The 14,270-nt window shown below is 45.7% G+C and overlaps 1 protein-coding gene across 1 annotated transcript in view; it reads left to right on the top strand.

The window, feature by feature from the left end:
• The window catches only part of LOC123032102 (transmembrane protease serine 9-like), a 26,754-nt gene extending 16,739 nt beyond the window's left edge, over positions 1-10,015 (top strand). The window contains exons 8-11 of the mRNA XM_044447730.1: positions 3,573-3,738; positions 5,141-5,415; positions 7,827-7,996; positions 9,797-10,015. Of these exons, the coding sequence (XP_044303665.1) occupies positions 3,573-3,738; positions 5,141-5,415; positions 7,827-7,996; positions 9,797-10,015 (830 nt within the window). The remainder of the gene's footprint in view (positions 1-3,572; positions 3,739-5,140; positions 5,416-7,826; positions 7,997-9,796) is intronic.
• Positions 10,016-14,270: the final 4,255 nt, after the last annotated feature.

Below are 14,270 nucleotides of genomic sequence, written 5' to 3'. Positions count from 1 at the left end.
GCCCACTTATCTTTTCCTTGCTTTGTATCTTCCACAGTATAACCTCAGCATTGATTATCCCCCATTGAGATCAGGTTCAGTTTAAGACCTGTTTACATCTTGGATATCTGACTATGAAGACATTCTTTGCGTGTTAGTCAGAGCTGATAATTTTTCAACAAACTGGGGATGGGTTTGCCACACTTGGATGGTCACATCTTTACTTATTAAACCCTGATATGCACAAATCTATTGCCCGGGAATACAGACCCTTCACTTCTCCATTCACCATAAGCCAAAATTGAACTGGGAAGTCTCTAATGGCCCATAGTTTGCCATTCCATCCTGACCAGGAAACCACAGTTACAAGCTCTAAAACAAGCCAGGATCCAAAGTGTGATTTAAATGCACTGGCTTGTTCTGAAGTGAACAACCAGGATTTCCTGGTTGAAACACAAGAAGAAACTACATGCTCTTCCAGATAGGGCTTCTCGTGTGCTCTCTGCTTGCCTCATTTGTAGGACCATATGGACTGCCCCGTGACAATTTCTGCCTCCTTGGGTTTTCCCATGGCACTCCCTACCACACCTTCTCCCATGTTTTCTTACAGCAGAGAAATGCATCATTTTTTCTGGCATGCCACTATCCACACAAAACTGCCTGGTTTGGGGAGCGTGTGATCTTTCATGGAGATGGAGCTGTGGGGAGTAGAGTGATGTTGCCGCGGACATGTTCTTCTGGCCCCGGCAGCCTCATTTGCCCGTCTCCCAGGAAGCTTCCACTGGTTTCTTCCGGGAAGCTAGTTAGATCTTCTCTCTCAGTGTTGCTGTGGCTGGAGTAAATATTGCTTGCTTCCCATACCACGGCACACACACACTCAGAGCCCGTCTGTCAGGAATAGCAAAACAGAAAATAAAAGAGGATGAGGCAACTGTGAGAGGCTGGGAAGTAACAGCAGTGTGGAGTTTTCAGTTTGTTTCTTGCCCCGAAGGTGTGTAATTCCAGAAGGCCAAGGTTTACAGCTGTGGCTTCCATCATACTTCCTACATTAATGTTTAGAAATCATGCAGCTGAGACTTGTCTTGCACATGTCCAGGGAAGAAAGAAAAAGCAGACAGAACATAGCAGGAGGAAGCAGTGAAGGGATGGGAGGGCTTTGGTTATGTTAGTCATAGTTGGTGTGAAGAGAAGGTAGCAGCAGTTTTGCCTTGGCAGTGGGGAGAACCCACAACAATTCTGCTTGCCCTTGACAACAGAAGATCAATGATTGGGATTGCTATGAGACCTCCATCTGGCAGAGCCCTGTGTCCTCTTAGGCGTCCTGGACTTATTGCAACATATCCCAAGGGAATCTTTGGGTGAGCAAAAGGCTTGCGCAAATCCCACCTTAATTCACAAATATGTATCATTGACCACATCAAAGTCATCAGGACATTTCCCCTTGCTCCTACAGAGATTCTATTTTTCATAACTTTGGTGTTTCTTACCAGAAGTAGCTAAATATGTTTTCATTATTTCCTTAGGCACTGCTAGCTTAGAAACAGGTAAGAGGTCTTCAGTATATCAGAATCATTTCAGAACTGTGGGAGACAAAAAGAACCAGAAAATTCAGAGATGAAACTGTGGTACACCCTTGCATAAGATGGAAAGTGGATTCACATGTCATGGTGACTCCTGCTTACTTACCATGGATTTTTCACCCTCGTATTCCTTCCTTCTGCAGTTATCCCAGAGTATTCTACAGCAGGCTTAGCTGTTCTCCACCAGCACCATGACCACACTATATATGTCTCTGCCATTTTTCAATTACCCCATTTAAAAGGGAGCCTGGGGTTTTTTTAAATACTTGTTTATTTTACTAACAGCAAAGTCATAAAAGAAAAACAGAAGAAATTAGAAACAGAAGTAAAAAGAAACACCAACGGTTCTTAAACAAATGTTACACAGAATATCAAGCATTTAAGCATTTAAAAATAATCTCTGTAAGTCAATAATTACGATGCTTCTATTCAGTCACATTTTTGAACAGTTGAAATTCATTACAGATTCTTCTAATCCCTAACAATTTTCTCAAAAATCCTATCCCCTTTATCCTATATTTTCCTTGGTTATTATTCTTATTAAAAAGAAGTTGCATGTAATATAATGTCCACTTATAAATTTATTTGACTCATTATCTTTCTATATGGTTTGTCTTATCATTACTTAGTAGCTGTCAAAAGTTATTTCCCCAAAAAGGGGATAGGATGAGCTTTTGCACTTTCAAAGCAGCCACAATTTCAGGTAGAGGTGAAAAATGTACACAACCCTAAGGAAAAAAAGGGGGAAAGATGGGGATATTTATTTATTTATTATTTAAGATATTTTAATGCTGTCCTTTGTGAGAGCCTCAGGATGGCATACACAAATAAAATACCTATACATAAAAGTACAACATAAATAAACAACCCACTTTGGCTGCAATTAAAATATGGTAATAAAATTCAATATAAAAACTCGTTAAGATATTGATTTAATAAAAAGGTCTTAACCTGGCGCCAAAAAACATATAATGATGGTGCCAGGCAGACCTCTCTGGGGAGCACATTCCATAGACGGGGCACCACCGCAGAGAAGGCCCTCCTCCGGGTACTCTGTCTCCTAATATCTTTCACAGAGGGTTCCCGGCGGAGGGCTTCTGCTGCCGATTTCCACATTTCCATGAAGATAGATGTAAATTGTACCACCTGCTTTTCATAAACAAAGCTCTCTCATGACTTTGCTTTCCTTTTGACAGCTGTTAAGAGAAAATAGAGTAAAGAAAAATTATACTTGGAGCTTCTTTTGGTCACAGCCCATGATTGGTACTGCTGTATTTTGACAGCAAAGGTTCCCATATTTGCACCTGTGAAACAGGACACCTGGGCTGTGTATGTCCTAGCTAGTTAAATCACAGTTTTTGACAGAGCTAATCAAGATCTGTTGGATTCTTTATTTGTCTGGTGGGGAGTGTTTTTGTTTTAGATGAGGGCATATGTGCATGTCCCTGTGGGGGAAAAAATCCTGATTAGGCCTGTCAAAAATCCTAGTTTAAAAAGAAGTCTGAATTTTGAAAGCTGTCAAAGCTTTTTGCCCCCATAAATGGGGTGGTTCTCACACTTCCACCTAGAATCTGAGAAATACATGAAAAAATTGGAAGATACTGAAAAGCGTAAGGTTCAGCCAAAAATAGTAGAGGATCTCCCCATGATGGATATGACCTATTGACCATTCCATTTCATGAGCAAAGATCACTTGTACCATTGCTTTTATTTGACAGCTCAACTTTTGGCAGGAAAACAAAAGAAAAAATAAAATTCTTTACAGACTTTGTGGGTTAGGGTCAAGGCCCTTGCTGGATGCCCACTCAGCATTAGCAGCAGGTACCAGCAAGGAAGTTACCCAGGTGAGGCTGCCCATTTCTGCCCACTGAATGTATGAATTTACCTAAGTGCACACACAGTTTCAAGCAAATTCAAACGAAGCGAGTTTGAAATTTAGTGTTACAAGAGTTCAGTTTTGGGAGCCTTGGAAATCAAGAATCAACCCTCTTATTTCTTCTCCTTCCCCCACAGAGTGCGGAAAGCCAGTGATACAATCTCCACGAATTGTTGGGGGTCAGCCAGCCTCCAATGGCTCATGGCCCTGGCAAGTCAGCATTCTTCAAGACAATAGGTTTATCTGTGGAGGTTCCCTCATTGCTGACCAGTGGGTACTTTCAGCAGCTCACTGCTTCTTTGGGTAAGCATTGCACATCTGTTGCTGTGAAGCCAGAAAAAAAATTCACCGCAAAGGCAGCTGCAAGACCAGGCTAATATTCTAGGCCTAACGACCAGCCACTTGGTTTCTTAATCTTGGGAACCAGGATCAGAGAGGACAAGGAAGGGTCTTCAGAAGGGGAGAAGCAGGTGGCTTGCAGAGGGGAGAAGGAAGTCTGCAGTCTGCCAAAGCCAGGAAGAGGCAGGACTGCAAAAACAAGCAGTTAGTTGTTTGACTGGTCAGTCAATAGGGATGGACAGTGCAAGAAATACCTCAAACTGAAAAGCCAAAGTTAGCAGCTTTATAAGAACGCTCTTGGTCTCATGAGTCACATGATATCTTCTGGGTTGGTCACACCATATCTGAGCTGGTGTAACCAAATGGCAAGAATGGGGGAGAGAGGGGAGGCAAGATATTCAGCAGCTCCATATTCTGGTAGCAAAAAAGGAACGCCATGATTGATGGTCTTGAAAGCCATCAGGAGGTCCAGGAGAATTAGTAAGGCCCACCCATCCAGTTCTTAGCATAGGTTGCCCACCCAAGCAGCCAAAGCACTCTCAGTCCTACATCCTGGCTGAAATTCCAAATGAAATGGGTCAAAATATTCTCTATCATCTCTTTGAGTTCGGAGTTGCAAGGTCATCACCTTCTTGATCACCTTGGCCAAAATGGAATATCTCAGGCTGGTCTGTTGCTTTCAGGTTCTGCTGAGTCCCAAGGGAAGCTGTGTAATAATAAATATAACAACAACAAAATAATGGTACCTTCTCCTCTTCAGCCACCTTATCTACCACTTTATTTGTATATTATATTTACATCCCACCTTTTTCTCCCAAGGATCCTCCCTTGAGATGCACTAGCTTTTGAAATACATCTATGCGAGTTTAGACCAAAAAAGGGGCTACAACCCCACCTCTTGTTGCAAGAACTTTTAAAATACTTTCCAGGCACAGCTGGCTAGGGCATGCTGAAGGTGGTAAGCCTTTTTTCTGTCCAAACTTGCATAGGGTTGTGCAGCTCTCTACTCCAGTTACACACTGGCCGCATTACACAATTCAGTGAAGCCAATGTTACAGCAACACAATTGTTCCACCAGGTCAGAACTCCCCCAGTACAACAGCAATGGTGTTTGACTTGGCTCGCTGTCTGCCATTCGCCCCTTCCTGTCCCTGCTAGAGCAAATATGTGCTCTGGTACCATGTCTACCAGCAGATCAGGGCTGCGTCCCCCTCACTACCACCCCAGTGTAACTGGGACACAAAGCTTCATGGATCCTCAAGGTATCCAAACCATCAGTGGAACAGGGCCCAAAGTCTTAGCATCTTGCTGAAAAGCAGCACTCATCTTTGCTCATTCCTGTTGCAGTTTGTCCTTGTTTTTGCAGACGTACAGCCATCAACCAATACAAGGTCCTGCTGGGGGCCTACCAGCTCTTGAACCTCATAAATACAGTGGTCGTCTCTGGCGTAAGACAGATAATCCTCCATCCTGACTACACGAACAGTATCGACTCCAGTGGGGATATAGCTTTGCTGAAACTGAACACTCCTGTGCAGTTCACGAACTTTATCCTGCCCATCTGCCTACCAGCCTCTTCTGTGCGATTTTCTCCAAATGCAGACTGCTGGGTCACAGGATGGGGAGATATTCAAACAAAAGGTGAGGAATGCTTTTTGAGTGCTCATTCCAGCTCACACCATCCACGTCATGGGCCACAAACAGAAGCAACGCCCTTTCCCGAAGATCTTACATAGTCAAGGTTGTCACATGGAGCCAAGAGAATCATGGACGAGACCAAGATAACACCTGTGATGGGTCTGAGCAAATCCAGTTACACCCAGCCATACTCATTGAATCTGGGCTGCAGCAGGGGTCAGACCCACCACAGGGATGCCGCATGAAATGGTCCCCCTGTGATGATAGGTCTCCAGGCTGGGCATGATGTTTGAAGACATCACCATTCTGAATGAGTCCTTTGAGTCTCCACAAGAGATGCTTCTGATGTTCTCTCAGACCAGACTTGGAAACTAAAGGGGCTTCCTACAAAAAACCCTCAAAGCAGAAGTAGCAGTGCTTGCTCAAAGTTTGGGAGGCTGTTATGGATTAGCAAAGACAATCTATGGGTGAGTGACATCTTTCTGAGTCCCAAGTTCTGAATCGGGGGGAAAATACATTCACCCATCTGTGGTGTCCACAGCTCCTCATGCTCACTGGCTGCTTGGGCCAGGGAGAGGCATAAGAATTGACCATGATGGTGTAAATCATGAGGACTATTCAGCTTTAATTGAATAATAGGTGGCTAGTGGGCAACCACCATTGCTAGCCCACAAAAATGCTGTAACTGATCTTGGGAGTGTCTGCCAAAGGCTTTCCTCCTCCCTGTTGTGTCTGTGAGCCCTCTGAAGAGAAGATCATGAAAGCAGGCTGTGGAAGCCTTGGGCAAGTGCACACTTTATATTCCCTGCCTGAAACTACTCTGTTTGCACAAATAGGAGTGAAAAACAGGAGATCCCAGGGTAGGCACCAGCTGGTGGGGGGAGGGCAAAACCAGGGGTCCCTCACCATCTGCAATGCCTCCCACAGGTTTCAGGTGAGTAGTTTCCAGCTGTCTCCACCTGCTTTGCATAGACCTGTCAAATCACAGAATAGTAGAACTGGAAGGGGCCAAGAAGGCCATGGTGTCTAACTCCTGCTCAGTGCAGGTTAGGGCAACCCTGAATGCCTCCAGTGTGGGAGAGCCCACAACATCCCCAGGGAATTGGCTCCATTGTCAAATGCTCTTAAGAGGCAGGCAGTTCTTCCTGATGAGCAGCCAGAATCTGGCTTCCTGTAACTTGAGCCTGTTATTCCCCGTCCTGCTCTTTGAGATGATGGAGAGGAGATCCTGGCCTTCTCCTGTGTGACAAGCCTTCAAGCACTGGGAGGATGCTATCACGCCATGTAAGAATGTGCTTTGTGGAAAGTGGGCAGGAATTGCAGCAACATGAGGAAGGGCTTCATTTGGCATGTGTCAGATGTGCCTAGTCCCTATGCTGGGATGCCCCCAAAGTTTTGCCATTCCCCAGGCTGCTAGGAGTTGGATGACAAAATGAACAAGGCACTTGGGATTGTAAGCCCCCCACAGAAATCTCCAGGGATGCTTCTAAGCAGGGGGCAAAAGGTCTCCCCAGCACTCTTTTTGGATTGATCCTTGGTTTTCTTTAGGGGAAAAGTCCCTTTGCACACTTGGAAAAGTGGGGGGAGCTCAGCCCCTCATGATCTCCTCATCTAAACAGTGATGTTTCCACTGCTAAAGGTGTATCCCACACGGTTTTTTTCAAGTGCCTTGAACTGAAGTTTGCAAGGTGCTACAATGTTCTTTTTGGGAATGTAGGTTTTGTAACTCCCAAAAGTGCGCAGTCCAAAACGCAACACTGAGGCCCTGCCTTCTCTCCCTGGGATTTCCAGCCAGGTTCGCAGCTAGCGGCTGGGAGGGGGGCTTGCAAAACTGAGGGCAATGAGGGTCACCAGAGCTCCCCCAAACACCAAAGTCTCACACTGCAGAGAGGGTGGAAAGAGCCCTTTCCCATTTGTGCAAACACAGCAGTTTGGGCAAAGAAAATCTAAGTCCTATGTTTATTTGTGCAGATCACCCCAGTTAAAAAAAATGAAGAGAGGGGTGCATGGTTAGCCCTTCCAAGCTCTTGCTGGGAGTCTGTGTAGGTGCATGTGTTGGGTGCCCACGTTGGGATTGCAAAGCAGGGTTGACAGCCTGCTTTCACAATCGCCAAAAAAACAAACAAACAAACCCTTGTTTTAAAAAATCAAGACATGCTAAGTCTGACAACTGCAGTGGAGGAGGAGGAAGACTTTGCCAGCCACTCCTAGCAAGCCCTGCCTTGGCACTTCATGCAAATCCAATAGTGCTCCATACAAATCCATTCTCCGCGTAATAATATAGCTTAGGGATATGAGAAGACTGGGAGCAGTCCAAGAACAGTTCCAAGAAGTTCTCATGCCCAAATGGTGCCTGTACCCAGAGCCTCCCTCCTCTGCGCTCTGTGACTGCGTGCCACCTCTTTCTCCTACAGTGAACCTGCCACCACCGCTAACCCTCCAGGAACTGAAGGTGCCACTGATCAGTCGAACTATATGCAACTATCTCTATAACCATTTCCCAGTTATAGACCTGCCCAGGAACCCTATCAAGCTTGACATGATCTGTGCCGGAAGCGTGGAAGGTGGGAAGGATTCCTGCCAGGTAGGTTCTTCCATAGCATGTTATCACACAGCCGTTGCTTGGGGCAGAGAGGTGTGCCACAGAACCTGTGGAACTGCCCTCACCTGGTCTTATTCCAGAATGACCTGAAGCAGGAGAAGACAGGGTCCCACACTGTCAAAAGCAGTACAGAAGAGGGAATGTTAGCAGGTGTGGCTTGTGAAACTGTTAAAGCTACAAGAGTCCTGGTAACTGGTAACTCTATTTTATTCATGACTAGCAAAGGTTCAAGGGATGCAGGTGGCACGGTGGGTTAAACTGTTGAGCCGCTGGGCTGCTGATCAGAAGGTGGGCAGTTCAAACTCAATGAGGTGAGCACCCACTGCTTCATCCCAGCTTCCACTTACCTAGCAATTTGAAAGCATGCAAATGCAAGTAGATAAATAGGTACCACTTCAGTAGGAAAGGTAACAATGTCCCATGTATCTCAGCATTTAGCCATGCCGGCCACATGACCATGGAAGCTTCTTTGGGCAACACTGGCTTTTCAGCTTACAAACAGAGATAAGCACAGCCCCAGAGTCGGGCATGACGAGCAGAGGAACCTTTACCTTTACCTTACCAAAGGTTCAGAAATGAAATCTCACGAGTAAAGTCATTCTCAGACTGCAAGCCACCTCCCATTCCTGAGAAGAGAATGGGCATTAAAATCAGTGGTGCCATAGAATTTATTTTGCATTTTTTCAAGCATTCTCAATAAGTTGATGGAAAAGACATTATTTTTGAAAATATGTTCAAGGAAAGAAAAGTGGTGCAATTCTTAGGGGTGTGGTGGGGGATTGCACTTACTTCAATTACAAGGTTGAGAGATGAGTGTCGATGTCCTGTCACTCCCTGGACAATGATTTCTTGGGTGATCTGCAGCCTCCCCAGCTTCCCATGCTTCACTTAGAGCCCACAAAGGGAGGTCATGTGGCAAATCCTCCCATAGGGCTTGTTTAAATCATGAAGTGTGGGCAGCCAGAAAGGCTGCAAGGGAACGGAAAGGAACAGAAAGCAAGCAGATCAGAGCATACTTGACCACCTCCCAAGGAGGTCTGCTCACTGACACCAGAAAAAATAATGCAGGGGGAATTCTGAAGCACTCGGACATTCAGGAAGGAAAGTAGAACGTTCTGTTCATGGGCAATTTGGGGTAATTGAAGGGTGGATCTTTGGGCTAGTTGGGAGATGGTATTTCATTTTTCAGGCTGTCCCATGCTTTAAAATGGAAATGAGAATTATAATACATAATAGGTTGCATTTAAGTCATACATCTTGTGGTTCTGTTAATTAGCAGGCAGAGGAATGTTGTCACCATCAAATCAGATCGGGGGGTGGGAGTCATAAGACTGTTTGGACACCCATCTCCAAGGATGGAAAACAGCTCTGATGTCCTGAGCATCCACACTGACATCCCCAAGTCACAACCAGCATGAAAAGAACCTTGTTGGCAGGGTCTCTAAGGTTGTACAAGTGACCTTGAGAAAGGGTAAAGGGTGTGCTCAGGGGGAAGGAAGGGAGGGGAAGAGAGGAGAACCGCCAAAGTAGGATGTAGCCTGGGGGAACCTCCGCCTAGTGCCTCAATGAGATAGCCAAAATCAGTCTTCAAGCTGATTTGCAGGATGGGATAGGAAGTAACCTGTAGGAATGTCTGCAGAATTGAATTCGATCCCCTGGCTGCGAGATGTTCAACATACCAGGTTTAAGCCATGTTCTACCTTCCATACCTGCTCATCATTTCAAAGAGAATGTCTGAGTTTTGCTCAAGTCATGTGCTATTTCTGTAATTTCTCTCCACAGGGAGACTCCGGGGGACCCCTGGTTTGCAATCTCCCAGAAGGTTGGACCCAGGCTGGCATTGTCAGCTGGGGCTTTGGGTGTGCCCAGCCCGGTCACCCTGGTGTCTACACTTTTGTGCCTTTCTATGCCGACTGGATCCAAAAGACGATGAACGGTGGATTGCAAAGTGCCCCTCTTGCAACACTCCTCTTGCTGCCTCTTGCACTGACCCTCCTGTGAGAGAGCCATCTCTCGCCTTCAGTCTTCCAGCTAACTGCATGGAAGATCATCTGGCAGGACATTCATACAGCTTAGCTTAAATATGTTCCAAATCACCACAGAATGCTGGTCAGGGCTTCGAAAATGCTCAGTCTGAGGAACCTCCTGGGTTTCCAAGCCAGCCCTGCAGAGATACCCAGAAAGCCATGCCTCCAAGCCAGTACCCCTACAGCCTAGGAGGCCACCTGCCACTGGCCACACTCCCACCAGCAGCAGCAGGCTGCGAATTGCATCCAAAGCTGCTTTCCCCCAAAAAGTACCTGATTGGGCCCCTCTCCTGCGTCAGCTTGGAGCTGCTGAAGGGAAGGTCCCTCCCATTGTAGCCAACAGGAAACAAACAATGACTTTTCAGCAAATAAACTTTACAGCAATGGCAATTTAAAATAAGTGATCAATAAGCATCCTACTCTACTGAAGGAAGAGGGAATGCTCCTCATGCACCTTCCATCCAGCCCAACCTCACCAGCCCTCTTGGCACAATCTCAGAGAGCTCTGTCTGTCTGGTTATTTATTATGCTTCCAGTACAAAGAAATAGCTTTGTGCTTTATACAAGTTATTATCTGTATAATTGCTCTATAATATTTATATCTATGGTATGATTTTTTATGATTTGTATATTTTTCTTCTTTTTCTCTTTTATTACCACTTTATCATATATAATCCATTTGAAAAACTGAATATCCAGAATTATTAAAGGCTGACCTAACCTAAAGGTTGGACCTGTTCCCTTTTTGTTGATGTTGTTTTTATGACCTTCGCATGAACTGCTTTGGGAAGTTTTATACATTTTAGTCCACATTCAGAGCTGTGTTCTAGAAATGCCTCCATGAAGCATAAAGAAAAGCAGCTGCAGTCTTCCTGCCCTTTTTGTCCATGGCCATCATCTAACTATGGTAGCCAGGTGTTTGGTTTTGCCGGTGCCACGATGCCAGTGCCTGAACTGTCTAAGAGTGGGCCGTGAATTTTGCTGGCCTGCTCATGGAAGCAATCACATGCCCAGTGGGAACGCCAGTCCTGCACATACCTACCTGGCCTCAAGACCATCTTCTGGGCCTTCTCTAGAAGCCTTTGCCACATGAGGTACACATGGGTGACTACTAAATCAATGGTCTTTTTGGTGGTTACATCTCTCTTGAGTAATGCCCCTTGGAAAGGGGAAATGGCCCATGACTGCAAGAGTGCAATGCTTGTATTTCTTATAGCAAGGATATTATGATAAGAAACTGGAACAGCTGATGACAAAATCATAATAGCATTGAAGAAGACTGAATCTGCTTACAACGCCAGGAAAACACACTTAAAGAAACACCTGTAAAATTTCTCTTAGAAAGAATTTTAGTGTTTATGTGATTCTACACTATCAAAAACAATGATGGTGACTTGAAAAATATGCAAATACTGAAACGAATTGCTCTCCCCTTCCTTAAATCTTAAAAAGCATCATACTTCACTCTTTTCAATTTCTTTTTATTTCCCTTGTTGTTGTTTATTTTCCCTTTCTCCTCCTGTTGTAAAATCTCCCAAACACAAAACAGAGGATGCAATCCTATGGCCTCTCAGTGTCATCTAGGGGGCCATAGGATTCTTCTGAGCCCCGGCACCGAGCTCCTGCAACCTCAGTGTTGCAACTCCAAAAGCCAAGCCTCTTCCCTGCCCCCTCACAGCCAGCACAAAAAGAACCAGCTGCCTTGGAGGGTTGGAAAAGAAGTGTGCCAGGCAGTGGGAAGGAGAGGAGGCAGGGACTGTCTCCATATGCCTATCAGTTTGTATCAGTGCCCTATTTCCCTTCCCTCCCCATCCCTTGTACTTTAGATGGCCCCAAGCAGCTGCCGAAATAAAATGCACTGGGAGTAGCACAGTGGCAGTGGAGATCACTGTGGGCATGAACTGGCCTCTCCCCTCCAACCTCTCTCCCTTTCCCTTCCCAGTGATTAAGATGAGAGGCTTCTAACTATAGTGCTTTATCATGTTAAGCAGGTCAGCCAGGACTGGCTTTTGTGATACAAAGATGGTTGTTGTTTTTTTGTTTGTTGCATTTATATGCTGCCCCATAGCCAACAAGTTTCTCTCTGTTCTTACAATAAAGTAACAGCAGTGACAGCTGCTAATGTAGAGGTCATTCGCTAAAGATATCTATCTAGTTAAAGACTCACCAAGAGAGGGGAGCAGGAGCAGGGGCGGGGGAGGGAGAGAACTGTTTAGTCTGAGTTGATTCCAAACTGAATCCCAATCCTCCCTTCCCCACCAAACAGAGTTAGCACCACCCTCAGGGAGGTCCAGCTGCTTGTAGGCTGGATGGTAGAAATGCTGAATATAATCCAGTTGGCTAGCTCTCTTGACCAGGTACTGAACAATGGACTTACATTGCATGCCTCCCCTCTTTTCCACAGTTTCTCTCCACAAGCCAGAGGTGATTTGGTTCTCACCAGTCACTAAGCTTATCTCAAAGCACTCTGGTCTTGACATCCAACCCTAAACCTTTTCTCACTTCTGATTCAGAGTCTGAGGCATTCACCTCAGTATGCTGTATTTTGGGGGAAGTGGGCCTAGTCCGTACAGCTATCACCATCCCTCACTCCAGCCATTGGATGCTTGTAGGATCCAGAGTTCTGAGGGTAGGGATGATTGGACTGTGCCCTAAAGAGTCCTTATTTCAGCTCCTCATTAAATAGAAAGCAATAGTCACAGTGCAAGCACCCTGACTCCACCGAACTTCCTCCTCCCAGCTTCTTTTCATGAATTTAACTACTATTCCCAGTATACTGTTTCTTAACTGTACTACAAATATCTCCTTTGCCTATCAAAAATTATAATTCTTCCCCCAAACAGAAAGAGCTTCAGTCTATTGAGTGGTACAGAAGTGCAATTAATGAAATGAAACCAAGCAAATCACGTCTAAGAGATTAACTACATGCCTGCAAACAGCACATTACTGCATCAACAACATTACATCCCCAGCTGATATGAGAATCCTGGGAATCTCTTACTCCAGCAAAAGGCAATGTAACTGTGCGTGTTAATCTGGGTTACATTGGCAAGATCTTCTTCACTTAAGCAACGCAGCAATTTTATGTACAGGTTGTTGAAATGGAGCCCTCTGGCATGCCCCTGGGCTTTTCTTTCTTTCTTTCTTTCTTTCTTTCTTTCTTTCTTTCTTTCTTTCTTTCATTGCATTGAGCCTCTGCTTGAAAGAGCATGAACATAATTCATTGTACACTGTGTTGATCCACAAGGATAACACTGACCCTTGCACACATTTGGAAGAGGGAATATTGGCACTTTTTCTAAACTGATCTAAAGAACTTGTTACTGTGATGCTCTGAAATACGGATGCAGAAACTCCTGCCTGTGGGCCTGATCTGATGTTTGAAGGCCCCACTTCTGGCCTGTGGATCCTTGCAGCGGCTCTGTGCTCTACCCTCTTGGCAGTCTGACCTTCAGAGGAGCAGGAGAGAGGAATCGACAGTATCTCTCTAGCCAGAGATCAGGGATCACATAGGGGTTCGCTGTGCCACTCCCAAGCATGCAGGCTTTCCTGGTCAGGGAACTCTTCTGCAGAGAAGCCAAGCCAGGCAAAGCCCTTTACTCCTTCAGCGAAGCGAAGGGAACTCGTGGCAAGCTCTGTCCAGCTTCATCTGCCCCACTACTTCCACACCATGGAAAGCTGCCTGAATCCTCTTTGCGCCTCCATCAAGAAAAGGACAGGGAACTTGATTGGCTCAGTGTTGCCCACCCCACCTTTTTCCTCCATTGCAAAGCCACTGCAAAGCCAGCCATATCCCTTGTTCTCTCTCGGAGGACTGAGGGTTGCCCTACCAGCTCAGCTTCACTGTACAGGGGGCTCCTCTAGCCAGGAAAGCCTGCAGACCCGAAGGACTGGAAGCTCCCCCTGCTGTGCCCTCCCAGCCCAGGCTGCAGCTACTCCCACAAATGCCAGGAGCATGACCATGACACCTGGGAGAGGGCTGGTTGTGGGGTCATCAGTTCCTTCTGCCCAATTTTGGTTCTGCACCTCTCCTCTAAACCAAATCATTTGAGGACACATTGATGGAGTTACACTGATTTGGGATTCCTATTCAAACTGCTTCCATTGAGTGTTTGGTAATGTCCTTATTCATGTACCTTCTCCAGCCTGAATAACCATTTTATTGCCTTGTGGCACAGATCGCTCTTCTTCCTGTGTTTAGGTTTATGCGCAGCATTTTGGGATCTACC

This window comes from Varanus komodoensis, unplaced genomic scaffold (assembly GCF_004798865.1).
Source record: "Varanus komodoensis strain SLA01 unplaced genomic scaffold, ASM479886v1 scaffold53, whole genome shotgun sequence".
In the NCBI taxonomy this organism is placed as follows: domain Eukaryota; kingdom Metazoa; phylum Chordata; class Lepidosauria; order Squamata; family Varanidae; genus Varanus; species Varanus komodoensis.
The sequence above is the reverse complement of the archived record's forward strand: the minus strand, read 5'-3'. Positions and strand labels throughout refer to the sequence as shown.